Source organism: Rhopilema esculentum, chromosome 12 (assembly GCF_057945365.1).
Source record: "Rhopilema esculentum isolate cy_ngs chromosome 12, ASM5794536v1, whole genome shotgun sequence".
NCBI lineage: Eukaryota > Metazoa > Cnidaria > Scyphozoa > Rhizostomeae > Rhizostomatidae > Rhopilema > Rhopilema esculentum.
In genome coordinates this window covers 496,316-518,460 of record NC_142826.1, presented here as the reverse complement: position 1 = coordinate 518,460, position 22,145 = coordinate 496,316, and the positions used below count along the sequence as shown (strand labels likewise).

General features: G+C 39.7%; 1 protein-coding gene across 1 annotated transcript in view; it reads left to right on the top strand.

The window, feature by feature from the left end:
- The window catches only part of LOC135681441 (uncharacterized), a 77,356-nt gene that overhangs the window by 28,303 nt on the left and 26,908 nt on the right, over positions 1-22,145 (top strand). The window contains exons 40-43 of the mRNA XM_089111673.1: positions 63-9,026; positions 9,278-19,977; positions 20,698-20,970; positions 21,277-21,483. Coding sequence (XP_088967799.1) covers positions 63-9,026; positions 9,278-19,977; positions 20,698-20,970; positions 21,277-21,483 — 20,144 coding nt within the window. The remainder of the gene's footprint in view (positions 1-62; positions 9,027-9,277; positions 19,978-20,697; positions 20,971-21,276; positions 21,484-22,145) is intronic.

Sequence of the window (22,145 nt, the reverse complement as noted above, 5' to 3'; positions counted from 1 at the left end):
TGCATTTGTAGCACATCCAGTTGTTCTGTGATTGTGACTCAATCAGAGCAATTTTATTCCAGAAATCACTTTAAAGCTCAAACCTGTCAACAAACACAACATGAGGATTGAGTCAATTTGTGATCGAATGAGCGAAATTCGAAAAAGAATTGATGACAGGAAGTTGGCCTTATCTGAGTTTTTCGAGAAGGTTGTGAGCCATGATCGTTTTTGTGCAGACAAGATTAAAGAAATCGAAAATCGGATAATGTCATTGATTGGTAGGGATGAGGAATCTGTTCATTTGAATTTGCAATCTGAAAAGGATTTAGAAAAGGTGAAGGAAGTGATTGAGTCTTTAGAGAGAATAGAAAAAGCGATTGAGGAAGCTGACGAGTTCATTGCTTGCTCGAACTTGCCAGTCGACAACAAGCACAAAGATGAGCTAGCCATGGCTGCAATAAATCTGAAAAGGTATAAAGAAATTGCTGCTGAAAGACTGAATTACTTGGAGACATTAGCAAATAACCGTGTCCGCATCAGAAGTGCACTAGAAAGAGCAAGGGAGTTTGTGGAAGTGAAAGCACGTCAGTTGGACACAAGCAGCCAGTTGAGCTTGGAAAGGCAGCTGAGTGAAGTGAACAAATGCTGCCTTGAGATCGAAAATGAGGAAAGAGAACTGTTTTCGCCTATTCATAGAGCAAGAGAAGCCATCACGGAGCTAGATTCTGGGGATGGAGAAAGCTTTGAGGACGAGTTGCTGGAAATGACAGATCTATGGGATGCATTTGAAGACAAAACAAAAGAAATGCAAAGAAAATTGGCAGCTGGCTACGAGGAGAAGCGTAACCTTCACGATCAACTGACGTCGCTCAAAAAGATGTTAAAAAATGTTCAGCTTGGTATAAGGAATTTCAAAGTAGGTGATTTTGTGTCACTGATTGAAGGCGAGGAGGAAATAAGTCATCTTGTAGATGGATTCCAAAAAAGGCAAGAGAAAATTCACAAAGTGCTAGACAGAGCTACTGAATTTGTTGCAGCTGGAGTAGAGGGAGATGCGAGTGAGACACCGCAAATCCAGGAAGAGGCTAAAAGTCTTAATAACCAGATACGATTTGAATTGCAGGAAAAGGAGCATGCGGTGGAGCAACTGAAAAGGAGGTTTTCCACTGTAAACAAAGTATCTGAAGAGAAGTGCGTTTTTATGCATGCATTGTGTGATCGCCTGAGGGATGTAGAGATTACTGAGTTTAATCTGAGTAATGTGGTAAAAGACTTGGATAAGATAGATTCAACTGTTGGAGAGGTTGACAAGGAAGTGAAAGCCCTCTGTGAAAATTTATCGTCTCTGAAGACGGAACTACCCGAAGTAGAATCAGAAAAATGTAGTGCCTTGAAAATGGAGCTGGAAGAAGGTTTGCATGTACTTCAGTCACTTGCAATTGACACACACGACAGGTACACTGATATTGAACAAGAAGCAGCTGCAAAAGTGACAAAAATGACGACCATTTGTCAGCAACTAACTGAGTTGCAGAAAACACTTTCAGAAGATAAAAGTTGCATTGATCTTGATATGATGAACAGAACATTGTCTGATCACGAGAGAACTTTCGCCAGCATCATTGAACAAACAGAGTCACTGCCCAAGCTTAGTGACAGTATTTCTTCCGATGGTTGCATCGACAATCGGGATGACGTCAGCCGAATGTTGCAGGAAGTTTCCAAAATGAAAGAATTAGTGTCTTCAGGAATTTCGAATAAAAGGCGAGAGTTGCGAAATGCTAATGAACGCAAAGTGAAGTTTGAAAATGAGCTCGGCAAGGCGTTAAGTGACCTTGAAGAGATCGAAGATTCAACTTTGTCGCCAGTTGGCGAAATAAAGTTACAATCGAGGTTAGAATATTTGGGAAAAATGTTGAATAAACTTGACGATAGTAATAGTCGTCTTGCAAAAGAGATGGAAAATGGAGGCCTGTTTTCTTTGCTGCCTGTTACGAATGTTGAAGAAAACAGAGGGCGAATGGCTATGTTCCAGGAACGCTCCCAAGCTTGCAGGCAGGAAATCGAATCACAAATGAAATTCATCGCTGGAAAGTTGAAGACCAAGCATAACACTGAAATGAAACTCCGTCGCTGTGCTGATGCCATTGAAGAGCTTGAGAAGTTGGATCCAGCAGAGCACAATGAAACAGAGTTGAATCTACTAAGTGAAAATCTTGAAGAAGTTACAAATAATATTTGTTGTTTAGGCAGTCTTTTAGAAGCAGCTGAAAGAGAGCGGCTTGAGTCGCAGATGGTTGCTGCCAAAAATAGAGTTTCCAAATTTGTCGCATGTTTGCATGGTGATCTTAGCAAAATACCTGAAAAGGAAGAATCCAAATGCATGGAGCAAAGGGATGCGGCCTCTTTTGTCTCAGTAGAAGATGAAATCAAACCCAATGCAATCGCATTTGTTGAAAGCTATGTGAATGTTAATGACAGCGACAGTGATTTCTGCGACCTCGAGGCTGTTCCTATCCATAATTCTGAGCCGGATACCATTGATTTGAAAGATGACGACAAAGGAAAAGCGTGCGTTTTAGATGATTATAGGAAGCGTGTGGAAAGCCATGCGATGCAGGTTGAGAAATTGAGGGCAATGTATGACGGTCCTTCAAGCAATATTGGTCTCGAAGATAGCATTTCCAATGTCTCAGATTCTATCGAGTCAATTTCGTTGGTTCTAGAAGACATTCCCCGTCTGTACATGGAGTTAGATGAGTTTGGAAGCAAAGTTTCTGTTGATCAGGTTTCAGCACTAGGTGAATCTGTCAGGTCTCTCGAGCAGGCTTGCAACGCGACGATGGGAAGCCTTATTGTTAAACGTGATGACGCAAGCGAATTGCTTGCGAGAATCAACAAATACCAGAGTGAGATGGAAGAGTTTGGTGAAAAGCTGCAGCAAATCACAGAAATAGCAAAACATTGCATCAGTGCAGATGGCGATATCAGTTTTAGCCAGCAATCAATTGACGAAGCCCGCGAGATTATTGGTAAGGCAGAGAGCGTCTTAAGGGGAACGGAGCGCAATTTACTAGAAAAAGCTCCACTGGAGGTCAGTGACATGTTGCGCCGAAAGGAAACTATATTTAGCGAGAAAATTGGATTTGCAAAACTATCTGTAAAGCAACTAGAAGCCGGTATTGAAATGCACAACAAGCTGTTGGAGTTTCGCAATATGCAGATTATGATAGATAAATATAGAAGGGATCTAGGTGATATCAAAGAACACGGCATGACAGCTGAGAAAGCGAAGGAGATTCAAGATATCATTAACACGGTGTCACACTATGTAGAAAAAGCGGAGACTTTGAAGGGTTGTTGCGAAAACGTTTTGTTATTGTGTAAGGAAGATGGTTTGAACGATACTGTTGCAACTGTCTTCAAAACATTAAAAGAATCAAGTGAAAGTTTGAAAGCTGAGGCAGAAACCACCCGAAAGTCTATCGAGTTATTTTTAGATCTTGCGAAAAAAGTAAAAGATCTGAATGTTTTTGTAGAATATGCAGACCAGCGCAGTGACAGTATTCTAATGGAAAGTGACATAGGGACGGTTATTAAACTCATTAGCGATTCCATTCAGGAAATAAGCAATGTCTCCGAAAGCCTTCCACGGATTTATAAAGACCTGGCGGATGTGTCAAGTGATTTGAGGCCAGAGCAAATTGATGCTCTGAAGAACAATGTTGATGCTGTGGCAGCCACTTGCTTGAAGACACGGCAGAAACTCGCGGCTAAAGCGGAAAAGGTGGAGCAAATCGAGACAGCGAGGGAGCATCTGCGCAATGAAATTGAAGATGTGCGGGAGGAGCTTGGCTCGTTTGATGGGAAACTCAATGATTTGATAGAAGTAGAGGATTTGAATGATATTCACGATTTCTTGAGTGTACAGGAAATGAAATTTCGAGAAATGCAGGAAAATGTAAATCGAGCCACAGACTCTTTAGCTCAATGTCTAGAAGGATCCATTGGAAGTGACGAAGTAACAATGGCTGAACGGGAAGCTGAAAGTCTGAGGGCAGATGTTGCTGAACGTGCCAGTGAAGTAGTTAGGTTGAGAAATTTTGTCAATCAAGCTATTGACACCGTGAACAAAGTTGAAGGGCGGTTTCCAGTTATTCCTGAACAAGATCTAGAAAACCTCAAGCACGCCATTGAACAAAATGAAACAGATTCAAAAGATGAAATTGAAAACCGAACTGTTTTGCTAAGAAAAGATTTTAATGAATTGTCGGAGCGCTTTCATGAATACGAGAACATGGATGAAATACCCGAATATTTGAATATGGAAAATATGTCTACTGAAAGCCCTGGCTCTTTGAGAAACCCCTTCAAAAATATATCTGAAAAATGCAGGAATCAGGTTTTGAAGGCAAAAGAAAAGCAAAAAAAGATTTTACAGTCACGCTTGGTTGTGCTGGAAGTAACAGAAAATGCCTTTGAAGATGAAGGGACCCTGGAAAATGTGGTTTTATCTTGTTCAGAAACAAATTTCCATAAAAACCTGAGCTCAAGAGTGGAAGAATTTGACCGGCAAAAGCAGATCATTGGAGAAATTAAAAAGAGGTCAGCTGATTCCGTTCAGAGGCTGGATGCACTTTCAAATTCAAATCCGGAGATACATGTTTTGAGGGAAAGGTGTTTAGCTGTTAATTGTAAATGCAATGAGATAGAGAAAAACCTGCACGAAGAAAGCAAAAGAGCAATCTCGTTGAAAGAAATGGTTAAAAAACGATTGGAAAGCCTAGATGTTATCGTGAATGAAATCGAAGCAGTTAAAATTGCTGAATGTAGTGTTGATCTCTTGAGTGCTGAAAATTTAAAAACGAGTCTTTTGAAATGCAAAGAGAGGTTAACAGGTATGGAAAACATCAAATCGAAGCTACAAGATGTTACTACACAATGTCAAGAAATGTGTAAGCAACTTTCTGAAGAGGAATGGGATCAAATTGCCAAGAGGCTTGAAGAAGCATTAGGTAGTGCCTGTCAATTGGAATTCAATGCTAGGAAAGAAGTAAGCGAAGGGGAAACACTCGAAAAAGCCTTTGAATTGATTGAAGAACTGGGAATTTTGGAGAAAGGGATTGTGAATGCGTGTAAAGATTTGAGAGAAAATAGGGTGCAGATTAAACCCGAAATTTTGCAATCTTTCGAAAAAACACTTTTAGAAAAAGGTGTGGAAATTGGGAACGTTTTAGAAAAAGTGACAGATGATTGTAACAATGGTTGCAATGATGTAATCACAAGACTTGCTAAAGAAAAAGTTAGAGTTCATGATGTTATGGAAGAAATGAAAGAACTCAATAATCAGATAAAAGAAGGTGACAAAAAACTTAAGGAGTTGAAAGAAAGTGTCTGCAGTTTGACTGAAGTTAAAGTCGATTTACCTTTAACAGAACTTGACTTGAATGAACGTTTTCAAGAGCTAAGAAGAGTCACTGAGGAGAAGAAAAATCGAAAAAGTAAGGCCGAAGTATTTAGAAATGAGTTGGAAGAAATGCAAGAGAAAGTTCCAGTCGAAGTTTATGCAGATTTGAATAAGGAATTGTTAGAAATTGAGCAGGATTTTAAAGAAGAAGTCGACAGCTATCTGGCAAAGGTAGAACTTTGTCAAGCTGATGTGAGCTGCCTTGAAAGTTTCAGGGACCAAATTGATTCGTTAAGATCAAAGCTGCCAGATTTTGTATCGAAACTGCCGGTGACTTATTCACAGGAACGGTTGAAAGATATTTTGAATGGAATCACTGACGATGAAAACTCATTGGCGAAATTCGATGAACTGTTAGAAGAAAGTTTTAGTTCCAATATTGTCGATATATTGGATCATTTGTCAGAAAGGGAAAAGAATGAGGTTTTAAAGATGAAGGACAGCTTGAAAAATGATATAAACGAAGTCAGGACGGATATTGTTTTATATGCAAAGGAACAATTTGCATCTAGAGCTGAACTTTTCAAAGAACTTGAAGAATTGCAGGATTATGTACAAGAGATATTTGCAGAGGTCGAGTCATTCATATTTTCTGGGAATCAAGATAAGATTATATCCATAACAGAAGAATTCAAATCAAAGGAAAATGGTTTGCGAGAAAGTTTGAAGAGAATTAGGGAGCAACTCAAGAATGATCAGTCTTTGAACCCTGAAGAGAAAAGTGACACATTACAGTCTATTGCATCAAGTGAAGGGAAGATAGATGGCGTGTTAGAAAAATCAAGAGCGATTTCGAATTGCATAGAAGTAGTAAAGGAAATTAGAGATTTTGGAGATGAACGGTACAGTCTTGCCGAAGCAAAGGATCTGCTGGAATTATCCTTTGAAGAGAAAGAAGCTGCTCTTCAGGATGCTGCTGAGAAAATTTGCATCCAGAAATCAGTTAGTGTTGAGCTTGAGGCAAAGTTTGAAAACTGCAGAAAGCTAATAGATAAATCTATAGCTAAAGAATTGGACGAAAAACTGAGCTCTGTGATAACAGTTTTGAAAAGTAAAGAAGATTTGATATTGTCACAGCTATCCCAAAATCAAGAAACGAGAAACTTTTCTGAGGACTGCCATCATAGCTTAAAACAAGTTTTGGAAAATACTGAAGGAGTTAATCTTCCTGAAATGGGAAGAGAAGTTTTACCAGATGACATTAAAAAGGCTTGTGAAACGCGAGTCCTGTTGAAGGACTTAGAAGGTGACGTGGAAGCAATTTATAAAAACATCTTTGTCCTTAAAGGGAACCTAAATACAAAAGAATGGGAGGAACTTAATGCTTCATGTAACGTTGTACGGGAAAGGATAAAGGAACTGGACTCTGAAAATGAAAGGTGTTTGTCAATTTTTAATGAAAAAATGACAATTAAAGATACCATGGTGGAAATCGCAGATGAAATTGAAGCTGTCGGGTCGATGATTGAATCATTCGATTCAAAGTCTGAAAATGCTTCAGAAGCTCTTTTAGCGGCGAAAGAAAGAATCGAGGAAGCCTTTAAATGTTTGAAGGATTTGTCTGCCGGTGTGAAGAAAAAGGAGTACGATGGGGAGTTTTTGGGAAATACGTTCAAAGATTTAGATTTGCTGGAGGAAAGAATAAACAACGTCCAATGTTCTGCTGAAGAGCAAATCAGTAAATGCAACCAATACAAGGATGTTTTTGATTCTATAGAGGAAAGACTCAAAGTAATTGATAACAAATTTGCTGATATCTGTGAAACTGGACAGGAGAGTACTTCGTTGGATGAACTATTGTCTGAAAAGAAAAGTAACAGCGAGGGTATTAAAAGACTGCTTGATAATGTTATAGATCTACAGACTGAGCTGAGATCAGTCGAGGACAACGTACCTGACAGCGCTGTGCTCAAAGTTAGATTTTCTATAGAAGCGCTGAAGACGGGTCTAGAGGGAAAGTGGAGGTCTTTGGATAAGGAGGCTAATGAGATAACAGAAAATCAGAAGAAAGCGAAAATTGAGAGACAGTTGTATGACGTCAGAGCCAATCTACAAAGTATTAAGCAGCCGGAGACTAATGATTTGGTTGAGAGGCAGCTGGAATGTGGATTGAATGCATTGTTAGAAAACATTGACAAGATTGAAGGATTGGAGGAAAAACTTAAATCCATGGTCGAGAAAGAAGTTAGCAGTATTGAAAGTCAAGTCATCAACTCAAGGGTCAACGAAATAGCAAATGACTTAAGTGAAGCAAAGCGAGAAAATACAACCAAAGCACGCGCTATAGAACGCAAAATGGAAATAATTGCGGCTATTGAAGATGGAAAAAGTAGACTAGCTCGGCTTGAGAATGGACTTCAGGGCTTTGAATTTTGCGATTGGGACAACACTGGTGATTTACAAGCGTACAAACAGAATATTGCGCAGGAGATAGAGAGTGTCTACGAGCTTCATTCGAGAATTGACGAATTCGCTGATACCGACAATGATGCACAAAGTTTGAAGCAAAATTTAGAGCATATTTCAACCCGTCTACACACTCTAGAAAATGCACTGTATTTAATCGAGCAGGGAAAATCTGTCTATAACAATCTTCAAAATATTCAAAAAGAGGAAATACCAAGCTTTTCGCAATTTGACGAGACATTGCAGGAAGCTACTGACCCTACCAATGATATGTCAATTGCCGATCTTGTTAACGATGGGAAGCGTAAAACCGATATTGTCAACACAAATTTGGAAGTATGCAATCAGTTAGAAAGTGCAATTATACAGATCCAAGAGCTGCCTTTAAACATCGAGCTTCTGAACACCATAAAATCCCTGAAAGAGATCAAAGAAAAGTGTGTAAATGAAAGAGAACTGCTTTTAGCTCAACTGGACAAATGCGAAGTTGCGCAAGAAATTGCTATGAAGGCCAAGCATTCTATCGAAGCGATTCAAAGTGGCTTGGTCGGTTTCGCTGTGCATGTACCTAATTTATATGAAGTTGAGGAAATCCCAAGCATACTCGAAGACTTTGAGCAGAAGAGACTCACCTTAATTGAAATGAAAAAGGATTTACAGGAAGCAAAGGGGATGATATCGAAATCACCTCTCGCGGATTTACTGACAAAGACTTTTGCTTCAGGCATCGAAGAGTTGGAAAATAAAGTCGCAACGACAGAGCAGGATTTAGATCGTTCAAGTTATCTAGTTTCAGAACGCCAAGATATTTCTAAAAGCCTGCAACAGGTGGCTGCTCGTGTTAGTGAGTTATCAGATGAGGCGCTGGAGAGATCATTCTGGACGTCTTGCATCAAGGACGAAGAAAAAGCACGACAAAAAATGGAAGAGCTGACCTCGCTTCTCGGTTGCTATGGGGACCTGGAGAAGAGATTAGAGACATATAGCGATGATGGGGAAACACATTTGACTGCGGATGACATGAAAAAACTTAAATCTGTTAAGGAGAAGATGTTGTCATTGGAAAACGATATGAAAGAAAAGCAATCTCAGGTAGCTGACATAAGGGAAACATGCAGAAGAATTGGCAATGCAACTATGGCAAACATAAACAAAATTGCAGAAGTTCGAGGTTTGTGTTTTTCTTTATGCCAATTTTAAAGGGTAAACGTAAGATATGATAAGATTTTGGTCGATTGGGTGTCACAATTTTTTCTTAAAAAAGGGTATAAGTCTGATTTTTTGCCTTAGTGCTTTTGTTTTGTCTTTTTGAGATAATTTCTAGGTTTTGTTTTTCATTCTGTTTTTTATTTTCTTGACAAACATATTGAATGGTACATAACCTAAACATTTTTTTTAAACCTCATTTCAATTTTATTGCAGCTATTTCGTCATCCCACTGCGAATGCCCAACCTTTGAAGAGAAGATCAAATCACTGCAATCACAACTAAAAGAAGCGGAAATTATTGCAAGAACCGCGAAAGAAGATCTCTCCACGATAAAAGAGCTTGATGGTGATGGCTGGTCACAGATTTCTAAAGAGAACAGTCACATGCTGATGGAACTTGTGTCATTATCTGAGAGGACACAGGCGGAAGTTTTGAATGAATTGGAAAATCAGAGGCGTTATCAAAGTGACGTATCAAATGTGGAGCGAGACCTGGACGAAATAGAGAGAGAAATCTGCGATAAAAACAGCTTGAAGGTGGCGGATGAGGGCAAAGTTCCTGAAGAAGCGATACAAGGTGCGCAAATATGTATTGCACGTTTACAAGTCGCTAAAAGCCAACTGGAGGAGAAGCGGGTGAAACTTGGCAAAGCTAGAGAGAATCTGCCGCCTGAAGAAGCAAAAAGGATTGAGGAAAGAATCAGTAAGGTCGAAAATGAAATCGATTCCAGGCAGAAAAATTTGAGCGAAGTAGGTAAGGCGCATGAAGAATATCTGAAATGTAAAGTAGCAACAGAAAATATAGATGATGAACTCAATGATCTGGAGGGACAAATAGTTAGCCATGGGGAATTGCCTATCGCAATTCGATTTGATGCTTTGGAACAACTGTCTAAACAGATAAAGCAACTTGTAGTGGGGTTGGATACTATTCTAGCTGATCGAAGTGGAGAAGATATATCAGTCAAGGTTGAGGGGAAGAAAGATGTATTACAGAAGGCTGCAAACTTGAAACGGCGGCTGGCAGAGCGGGCTGACGAAGTTAATGCCATGAAAAACGAATGTAAGAGGTTTGGAAAAGCTTTTGCTGAGATAAGCAACGATCTTGATGTAATTGAGAAGGCCTTGGAAGAAGAGCCTGTCTTTTCGGCTGAAGAAGGGAACAAATTGTTTGTTGATAGTATATCTGACGCTGAGGGAAAAGGTGAAAACATTGTTACTCTGGAGGAAAAGCTTGGAGAGATTGGTGGAAGGCTGAAAATCGTTGGGGATGTGATTTCCAAAGAAGAGCTGTATGATTGCAGGAAACGGATTGAAAGTTATAGAGATCGTTGCAAAGAATGCAAGCAAGAAGTGAATGAAAGGATTAATGAACTGAAGGAGAGCCAAACGCTTCTAAGGAATTTTCATTTGTATTTAGAAAATTTGACGCGCAAAGTCGCTGGTTACGTAATGGTTGAATGTGCTGGATCTGATGTCGAATCACTGCAGAAAAATTATGAACTGAACGCAAAAATGATCGCTGAATTGGAGCAGCTAGAAAAGGAACTTACGGAAAAAAGCAGCCAATTAGAATCCAAAGCTAATTTTGCAAAGGAAAGAGAGAATCTAGAAAAGCATAAAAGTATTGTTTTGATTGAATTGGCTGAAAAGATCGACGATTTGAAATGTAGGGAATCTTTACTGAACAAAAAGGTATGTAGTCTTGAACGTTTACAATCAAGCAAAATTGACTTGAATGATGTCAGAAGAATCCTTACGGAGGCTCCGCAACATTTTGACTGCGAAAATGTTCAAATTATGTTTGAAGACTGTGATAGGAAATTGACTGGTTGTAAGACTTCGGTATCTGGTGTGGAGGGCATTCTTGTCGATTTAGTAAAGAACGAGGTCGACGCGGAGGAGCTCTTAACGACATGCAGGGAGAGCATTGAGGAAATAAATGTAGTGGAAAGACAAGTTGGAGAAATGAAGCAAAGATATGGGCTGGAGTTAGAAAAGATGAAGGAATTAGAAGATGAAGTTAGTAAAGTAAAGTCTGCAATTGATAAGATTCATCAATTGGAAAGTGAAAAAACTTTGGATCTAGGTCGTGGCATTGAAAGTTTGTATAAAGGGCAAAAAGAAGCAGAAACATCACTCGATTGTTTATCCAAGGGAATAGAACTAGCGGAAGAGATTTCTTTTGCCTCTTTAGATCATGATGCGAAAAGACTAACAAACATTCTTGTCGAGAAGAAGGGAGAATTGGAGACATCGTTAGCAAAACTAAAACTAAGGGTTTTAAGTAGAAAGGAGATGAAAGAGAAATTGAGTGATTACAAGCTTAATTTCGTGGAATTAGAAAGATGCATCGAACAACTTGAAGTGCCAGTTGCTACAGATGACCATATAGATGGTCTTACCGGATGTCACCATCAAGCTGAGAGGGCATTGAAAATAACAGAAGATCTTCTTAAAGACTGCGAGAAACTAGCATTAAAACAAAAAGAGTTCCAAAATGAATTGCCACCAGAAGACATTCAAGAGCTCGTTGCTCAGTTACAGGCTGTTGAATTGAAAATATCCTTAAAGGGGGTAGAACTCCGCAATTCTTGTTTAGCGTCTTTGCGAAAAGTAGAATGTATTCGTAACTTGGAAGTTTTACATGAGAAAATAAGCAAATTACAAAGTGACAGGCCCGGTATTGAAGACCTTAGTACTGGAACACTGCAGGTGATTGTAGAAAAACAGCGAACTATTGACAAAGTTAGAGCAGAAATTGGTGATTTGGAAGCAAGAGTGAGTAAGGAGGATTGGAAGGTAGATGCTGTTGGTGAAAGGTTGGCGGAGCTTAAACAGTGTCTCGACGTGATAGCTACAGAGGAAAATCAAGATCTTGCAAACGTGTGTCATGTGTTGAAAGGAAGTCTGAAGAATATAAATGAAAACCTCCAGGAGCATGAAAAAGAAAACCTAGAAAAAGAAGAAGACGACGAAGAGGAATTAGAAAAATTGAAAGGTCGTTGTTTAGCAGTAGCAGAGCTTATAAGTGTCACCGCAAACTTGAAGGACATGGCATCAGCTCTGTCAGGAGTTCCTTTTATGGTAGAATTCAGCAACGATTTGCTTGAAGAAGCGGATCTAGTGAGCCAACGACTGACGGGGATGCGCGAAGTTACCAATGAATCATTTTCGAATCTGTCCGATGTGACCACCTTCATTGCAAATTATGAAGAGGACCTGTCGAAATTGTCGCATGAGTTGGACGAGTTGAGAAAAGCGGACGAAGAAGAAGCAACTGTGGACAGCATTGAAGAGATAAAGAGAAATCTGGAGGAAAAGGAGTTTGTTTTGCAGCGTATTGAGGAGGCCTGCGATATGGTTTTTGAGGAGGAAGAAAACTTTTTGACAAGTTTATCGGAAAAACGGAAGATTGAGCTTTTAGACTTCAAAAGGGAATTCTTGGAAGAATTTGAGTTCTTTAAGGGAAAGGTCGAAAATGATTTAGAAAGAGTCAAGTCGCTGGAAAATATTTATTTAGCTATGGAAAGTAATGTTGAAAAATTGTCAAAAGAAGTTGAATTGATTTCGATTGAAGTATCAAAAGAAGAAGTTGATGATCCAGCAGAAAGAATGGCATTTTTGAAAGAGAAGCTTGCGATGATAGAAGGAATTGAAGAAAGGATGCAACACATCAAGCAGAAATATCAAGAGTCATTATCAGTTTTGCCGGAAATTGAAGTCAATAATCTCGATGAAATGCTTAAATGTTTGGATAATGATTTTGTTGAAACTGCGACCAAAGTAAATGAAGAAGTAAAATTGTTGAAGGATTGCCAGAAAATTATCTTTGAAGGAGAGAAAAAGATAGAACAGGTGCTTGAAGCATTGCAAGAAGTTGAAGTTGTGATTGATGAAGATGGTAAAGCCAGCCTCGAAACACAGCTAGAGCAGCAACACTGGATCAGAACGAGGCTTGAAGTTTACGAAGAAGATGTGAATCGGATTGGTGACATAGACGAGATAAAGAGCTCCTGCCCATCGCTGAGAAGGTATGCGCAGGAGCAATTTGCTGGGCAGCGAGAATTGGTTGGGATTAAGATCATGTCTTTGAAAGAAGCTGCTGGAAAGAAAGCGGAAAATCTAAGCAGCAAACATAATTCGAAATGTGACTGGCGTACAGATGTTGAAAAAACAGAAGCTGATTTACAGGAAATTGAGAATCTGATTGATGAGTTAAAGCTCGAAAGGAAACTTGAAGCTAAATTGGAAGTACCAAGAGAGTTGAAGAAAAGATTGGAAAATGTTAAGAATCAAATTAGAGAAAGTCAAGAAAAACATGGAGCAAGATTGTCGGATAATGAACGGGAGGACATCGAACTTGATATTCAAAGATTACTGCAAAGAGTTGCAGACGCAGAAATTTCAATCGCTCAGCATGAAAACACCTTGACAGATCTTGGTGAGCGAATTTCTGCATTCGCTGCAAAGACTGATTGTTTGAAAGAAGGTATAAAAGATCGCTTGGACAATGTAAGAAATATCCCACATGAATCTTTGAGGAATTCAAAACAAAACTTGGATGATTTAAAAGATTCGCTCCAAAACGCAACCAAAGAATATGAGCTTCTGAAGGTTGACTTCAATTCTTTGGAAGACCAAGTAGAGGTCAAAGCGGAGGTTGATAGAAGCATGCTCAGTCTTGAAATGTGCATCGTGGAAGGCGAGGAAGTAGTCGGTACAGAAAAAGCGAGGTTGGCAAAAACAGAGAAGGCTTTCAGAGAATGGTGTGAAGCAAGTGGATTATTGAGCGAAAATGTAGCCTCTGGAGGGGATATAAGGGTGAGTTCATTTGAAAGGCTGACCGATGCTGCAGTATCAGTTGCCGATGACCTTGCCGTTGTGCAGAAAATGCAGGACAAGTATATGGGGCTGAAAGCACGCCTAGATGATGTAGCCATCGATTTGCCATTGCTTGAAAAAGAATCTGCCAAAGCAACGTTGCATAGCATCAGCGACAAGTTGGAATCACGACAAAAACAGTCCATTGTGAAGAAGCAAGTTCTGGATGTCCTGCAAACAGAGCTGAAAGATATCGAAAAACATTTAATGGTGAATTTAAAATGGATTGCGATCGCAAAAAGGGCCGTCAAAAATGAAAACAAAGGGGCAAAGTGCATGGAAGACCTGGTGAACGAAAGAAATGATCTGGTGTCGCAAATAAGCAGTTTGGACGACGATGTGCAAATTGCAGTTTCGTTTGGAAATTCGCTGTGTGAAAGACTTCCGAGACTAGAGAAGGAAAAACTTTCAATTTTGTTGAACAAAATAAGCGAAGATTGGGACCGAGTAAAAAGTGAGTTGGTAGAGAAAAGAACGAAGTTGGACGAGTCAATTACAGAAAGAGACGAAGTTTTAACTGTTTTATCGAGCTGTCTTTTTAGGTTGGAAAACTTGGAGGAGAAGCGTCTTGAACTTGAGGATTTAGACGAGATAGTGAAGGACGAGTTTCTGTTGGAAATCAGACGTGAAACTAAAGCTGTGAATGATGACAAGGAGGAAATTTTGGAAAAAAGTAGGCTAATTGCAAAAAGAGTAACCGAAGAGGAAAAGGATTTTATTCTAGGTGACCTTGAAAAGATCGAAGAGAAAATGCTAGCTGTGGACAAATGGTTAAGTGAAGCCGAGGCCAACCGTAAGACTCGTTTTGAAAAGGATCAGCAAGCAACGATACTGTTTGAAAATCTAGATGTAAAAATAAAGGAATGTTTCCAAATGCTTGAAGAAGTAGAAGCCGTGACAGATCAAGAGAAAACTGCAAGAAGTAAGCTTATGGTAGTATATAAACAAAGTCAGTTGTGCATACAAATGCTGGAAAACATTGCGCTGAAAATTGAAGCTGAGCAACTACTTCACTTGAGAGGCAGATGCAAACTGGAAGAAGCAAAATTAGGGCAAGTCACACAGAGGCTGGATGAAGATCTAATATGGGTTGATGAGTTGGTTAAGAAAACACAGGAAATAAATGCTTCTCTTGTGGAACTTTCTACCAAAGTGGCTGTTGTTGAAGAATGCATCCTGTCCGAGCGTATCGCGGGTGTAAAAGAGAATTTGAAAACGCTATTGGCTGAGTCGTATGCTGCAAAAGAAACGATCACATCCTTGCAGACTTTTGAAAGGGACAAAAAGAGACTTATAATTCAACATAGCAGAATCGAAGAAAGAATATGCAAAGCAGATGAGTCGTTAGAAGAGATGGTCTTTAAGGATCTCAAAGGTTATCAACAAGCATTGAAAAGTTTGGAGGAGAGGCTCGAGGAATATAATGCCACATTTAAAGATCTGAGAAATAGAGCAAGTCAACTTACTGACGGAAATTTTCAGATTTTTGATATTGTAGAAAGTTTACAAGCAATGATTGCTGAAGTAGCTATTTTGCAATCGAATATATCGAGTGAATGGCCTAAACTGCTTAGAATATCAAGCGAAGTTAACGCCCATGCTGAATCAAAGCAGAATGTAAGCAAAAAGGTTCAAATGGAAAATGATTTCTCCAAGTTACAAGAATCTATTTTTCAATTCAAGGCAGAACTGGAGCTTAGAGTTGCCAATTTGAAGGAGGCATTTTCACGAGCAGAAACCTTTGATAGCGACGTTAGCAGCATCCGCAAGGAAATTGATACCATAAAGAACAAGCTCGACAGCGCAGCATCCACGTCCAGTTTCCAAGATTGGCAGAACGACCTGATCCTCGTTGGTAAGCAATGTCTTGCACTGGAGAAGCGCTGCATTTGTGTTTTAATTTCTTTAAAGAATTTACCAAGTGAAGCATCGTCAATTATAGAAAAGAACCTTGATACGTTTAATGCGCTTCATGACAGAGCAAAGGCGTTGCATTTTGAGACTCAGGAGCATATTGAACTTGTTGACGTTATTTGTCGCTCGCTGAGTCTGGTGAAGAGAGAGGAAAGTGTTGATGATGCCAAAGTGAAGTTTGAGACAGCATGGCAGAATGCAAAACATGCGGCAGATACAAGCACAATAGGGACATTGCTGAAAGAGCTGACGGACAAGCAGAGTGAATTCAGGAGAAGCAGGACACAGTTGTTAGATGGAATGGCTCGTATTAGAGATTGTCGTATCAATATTTCTGCAGGATGTCAAGATATGATGGACGACGGCTTAAGGACAGTGGAAGCCTTAGTTGATGAGCTAAATAGGGAAATTGCTGTTTTGTTGAATAGCATGAAAGCAAGTGATAAAGAATCCAGTGCGGCAAATGCAGATGAATTTGTTGTGGATGAAAGGGAGCAACATTTTATGAATTGTGACGATGAAATGGATGGTGGCGCTAGTCAAAAGCAGCATGCATCGCTATCCCATTCAATGTTGGCTGAAGATTCAGCTACAGTTGACGAGATTGTGTTCCCTGTTAAACTGGAGGAAGTGAAAGTTGAACCAATCTTCTTATACGACTGTTTCTCTGATTTTCTGCCTGTTGAGCCACTTGAGCGTTCAAATTCTGAGGACGATTCTCATTTAAGACAGAATGCTATGGCAGAGAAAAGCCAATTTCCCAATTCCAGTTTTGCCAACGCATACGAAAACCAGTCAACACAAAGAATGGAAATAACACCTGTAGCTGGGCTGAATCAAGTTAAAGCGGGAGAAAGGCTAGATATCGATGAAGCACAAAGAAAAGACGATGATGAAGGAAAATCAAATGAATTGACAGAAAGCAGAACGGTATTTGTGGAAGGACCACTTTCGACGGAAGATGAAGAAACGAAGATGTTTGAAAATGGGCAGGGCTATGATAAGGAAAGCAATGAAAAGGAAGTCCCAGATGATGCGAAGAATGACGATGATGAAGAAAAATTAAATGGATTGACAGATAGCAGAACGGTATTTGTGGAAGGACCACTTTCGACGGAAGATGAAGAAACGAAGATGTTTGAAAATGGGCAGGGCTATGATAAGGAAAGCAATGAAAAGGAAGTCCCAGATGATGCGAAGAATGACGATGATGAAGAAAAATTAAATGGATTGACAGATAGCAGAACGGTATTTGTGGAAGGACCACTTTCGACGGAAGATGAAGAAACGAAGATGTTTGAAAATGGGCAGGGCTATGATGAAGAAGGCAATGAAAAGGAAGTCCCAGATGGTGCGAAAAAAGACGATGATGAAGAAAAATCAAATGGATTGACAGATAGCAGAACGGTATTTGTGGAAGGGCCACTTTCAACGGAAGCTGAAGAAACGAAGATGTTTGAAAATGGGCAGGGCTATGATAAAGAAGGCAATGAAAAGAAAGTCCCAGATGATGCGAAAAAAGACGATGATGAAGAAAAATCAAATGGATTGACAGATAGCAGAACGGTATTTGTGGAAGGACCACTTTCGACGGAAGATGAAGAAACGAAGATGTTTGAAAATGGGCAGGGCTATGATAAGGAAAGCAATGAAAAGGAAATCCCAGATGATTCGAAAAAAGACGATGATGAAGAAAAATCAAATGGATTGACAGATAGCAGAACGGTATTTGTGGAAGGACCACTTTCGACGGAAGATGAAGAAACGAAGATGTTTGAAAATGGGCAGGGCTATGATAAGGAAAGCAATGAAAAGGAAGTCCCAGATGATTCGAAAAAAGACGATGATGAAGAAAAATCAAATGGATTGACAGATAGCAGAACGGTATATGTGGAAGGACCACTTTCGACGGAAGATGAAGAAACGAAGATGTTTGAAAATGGGCAGGGCTATGATAAAGAAGGCAATGAAAAGGAAGTCCCAGATGGTGCGAAAAAAGACGATGATGAAGAAAAATCAAATGGAGTGACAGATAGCAGAACGGTATTTGTGGAAGGACCACTTTCGACGGAAGATGAAGAAACGAAGATGTTTGAAAATGGGCAGGGCTATGATAAGGAAAGCAATGAAAAGGAAGTCCCAGATGATTCGAAAAAAGACGATGATGAAGAAAAATCAAATGGATTGACAGATAGCAGAACGGTATATGTGGAAGGACCACTTTCGACGGAAGATGAAGAAACGAAGATGTTTGAAAATGGGCAGGGCTATGATAAAGAAGGCAATGAAAAGGAAGTCCCAGATGGTGCGAAAAAAGACGATGATGAAGAAAAATCAAATGGAGTGACAGATAGCAGAACGGTATTTGTGGAAGGACCACTTTCGACGGAAGATGAAGAAACGAAGATGTTTGAAAATGGGCAGGGCTATGATAAGGAAAGCAATGAAAAGGAAGTCCCAGATGATGCGAAGAATGACGATGATGAAGAAAAATTAAATGGATTGACAGATAGCAGAACGGTATTTGTGGAAGGACCACTTTCGACGGAAGATGAAGAAACGAAGATGTTTGAAAATGGGCAGGGCTATGATAAAGAAGGCAATGAAAAGGAAGTCCCAGATGGTGCGAAAAAAGACGATGATGAAGAAAAATCAAATGGATTGACAGATAGCAGAACGGTATTTGTGGAAGGGCCACTTTCAACGGAAGCTGAAGAAACGAAGATGTTTGAAAATGGGCAGGGCTATGATAAAGAAGGCAATGAAAAGAAAGTCCCAGATGATGCGAAAAAAGACGATGATGAAGAAAAATCAAATGGATTGACAGATAGCAGAACGGTATTTGTGGAAGGACCACTTTCGACGGAAGATGAAGAAACGCAGATGTTTGAAAATGGGCAGGGCTATGATAAAGAAGGCAATGAAAAGGAAATCCCAGATGATTCGAAAAAAGACGATGATGAAGAAAATTCAAATGGATTGACAGATAGCAGAACTGTACATGTGGAAGGACCACTTTCGACGGAAGATGAAGAAACGAAGATGTTTGAAAATGGGCAGGGCTATGATAAAGAAGGCAATGAAAAGGAAATCCCAGATGATTCGAAAAAAGACGATGATGAAGAAAATTCAAATGGATTGACAGATAGCAGAACTGTATATGTGGAAGGACCACTTTCGACGGAAGATGAAGAAACGAAGATGTTTGAAAATGGGCAGGGCTATGATAAGGAAAGCAATGAAAAGGAAATCCCAGATGATGCGAAAAAAGACGATGATGAAGAAAAATCAAATGGATTGACAGATAGCAGAACGGTATTTGTGGAAGGACCACTTTCGACGGAAGATGAAGAAACGAAGATGTTTGAAAATGGGCAGGGCTATGATAAGGAAAGCAATGAAAAAGAAATCCCAGATGATTCGAAAAAAGACGATGATGAAGAAAAATCAAATGGATTGACAGATAGCAGAACGGTATATGTGGAAGGACCACTTTCGACGGAAGATGAAGAAACGAAGATGTTTGAAAATGGGCAGGGCTATGATAAGGAAAGCAATGAAAAGGAAGTCCCAGATGATGCGAAAAAAGACGATGATGAAGAAAAATCAAATGGATTGACAGATAGCAGAACGGTATATGTGGAAGGACCACTTTCGACGGAAGATGAAGAAACGAAGATGTTTGAAAATGGGCAGGGCTATAATAAAGAAGGCAATGAAAAGGAAGTCCCAGATGATTCGAAAAAAGACGATATTAATGAGTCAGAATATAGTTGTGTATCTCCTAGTGAATCGTCATTAATCGATGTCGAAACACCACGAAGTTCCATCCCAGAGCAAGTCGTTGAGGCCAGTACACACAGGAAGAGGTCAGACCAAAGCATTGAGTCAGGCCTCGATTCACTGCTGCTGTTAGATGATGTCATTGAGCACCAGAATGCTTTGTCAGCCTCGCTCAGTTCGCTTGAAACTGGATTTGAAGAAGAAGAAGAGATTTACGGATTGATAAGAGAGGCTTCTGCTGAGTTGATTCAAGTTGATCAGTTGCTCGTATCAGCAAGGAGTGATGATTATGAATCAATTGAATCACTGCAGAAAGCGCTAATCACGCTTCACGTAAGTGGCATTCTCTTGCCATTCTTTTCTATGCACCCTCTGTATATTTTAATCCGCAAAAAATTTGTCTTTCGGTTTTTTCGTTGTTTAGCTTATACGAGGTTCGTACAGCTTGGTACTGCGATCATCCCTGGTAGTAGGATACACAGCTGTAAAGATGCTGTTTTGCGCGCGCTGAGGGCTTTTTGTTGACCATATTTTTGCCTCTCCTGTTGGTTCACTATCCTTGTCTCCACGCTTGAATTCTCTTAAAAGCCAATTTAATGATCTGCCTGAAAGAAATGCCCAGCAGGACACCCTACAACAGCTGGACCGTTTTTGCGGTTCGCTTTGCGAACCAATCGGCTTTTCTCACCGCCTCGTTTCCGCTGACAATTTCCTCTAAGTTGTATTTACGCTGGATTGTAATTACTTTTGTGATATCTTCATTAAATCAATGATATTTTTAATTTGATAACAACAGCGGTTGTTATAAGCATTTATCCCAGTGAAGGGTCAATTTCGCTTCTTGAGGTAAATACCAACATTTGCTTTGCCCTGAAAGATAATTCTTTTTGCTCTACTTGACGTTTTCACAGAAATTTATTTTTGTCATTTCCAGTTACAAAAGCTGGAGCGTGTTTTGTATGTTGGCCTAAATTGGATACTCAGGCTCAGTCTTATATGATTATGAATGATGGGCAGTTTTGCATTTAGCGAACGTTTTTGTTTGATTTGCAGGATGCAGAACGAGGCCTTCTAAGGATCCAGAAAATTCTGACATCCATTGACAGGCACTCGCATTCCGCAAACGTCGCTTGTGGCAGCCGTCCCTTGAGCAACATACAACAACATCTCAGTTCATCGTTGGTGGAAATCGCCAATCGCAAAGCAACGGTTTCTAAGGCAGTTCTGGACGTCGTTCGTGTGCAAGATCAAATCCGTGAAACTGAGAAGGAATTGAGTAACGTTGAGAGAAGATTACTAACAGACAGAAGTCCCGACGAAATAAATGTAATTGCTTCCATTGTTTTTGCAAGATGTTGATAGTGTGCGGCAAATGCTAACAAAATTATTTTCTTAGCAAGAGGATACCATCCTTGGACTTCGTTTCTTGTGCTGTTGTTGCGTTATCGGTTGTCACCGCAAAATGTCGGTCAATAAATTCACAGCTAAATGTGGATTCGATTTTACTTTTACCGGAATCAGGGCTGCCTGAAACCTGAAACCTGCAGTTATGTTTTCATTCACCGGCCTTTGAACTTTAGTGTTATAAGACTCCATTTTAACTTTTATTCACTGACATCAATCATATTTCAGATGATGATAGCTGGCATCAAAAGCTCCACTAATAAACTTCACCAATTAGCTAATGGAAAAGTAATCACGTGGGCACAGAGATCAAGTATTGATGTCCTGATTTTGCAGCATGGTGCGCTTGAAAATAGACTTAAAGAGAGGTTAAAACAAAATTGCCGTGCATTGCCGTCTTCGAAAACTACAGGCGTCTTTTTCTCGTCTGAGGAGGTAACCCTTTTTGAAATTCTTTGCCGTCCTAGACGATGTGCAGCATATATTTTTGAAAAAATGCAGTCACCACGCCTATGTAGAGAGCATGCATGTGATGTAGCTTGAGTTTTATAACGTTAAGATGCATCATCTGTTCGTATACGTTTCTGATTTTGTAGAGGAACGTTTCAGTCAGTAAACAGCCAATCAAATTTGTTTTTGTAATTTGGACCAATCACAGATACTTCTGGGTGGTAAGTATTAGGTACAAAAAGTTATCCAAGCGTGAACTAAGACCTGCGACTCTGGATTTTTTTTGCGCCCCAAGTTTCCATTTGTCATTGGGAAATGTCTTGCAACCCCCAGTATGCTTTTTCTCTTTTTCTTTTAGGGTTACTTCAAATCTCTCGTTAATTGAATTTCTTGTTAACTTTTTGTGTTTCCGTGTATGCAAGTTCAAAAAAGGACATTAACTTGTAAATTTATCTAGGAACTTTAAAAGGTATTCACCCACGACACTTATATGAGCAAGGAATTTACCAAGGGAAGATGATTCAAAATCTGGTATACTGTTAGGTTTTGTCGCTTTCTGTGTATAAAAACGTTGGGCGCACTAAGAGCCTAATAATTTTTAAGAAACCAACAGTTAATATGTTATCTCTCCCCCCCCCCTCTCTCTC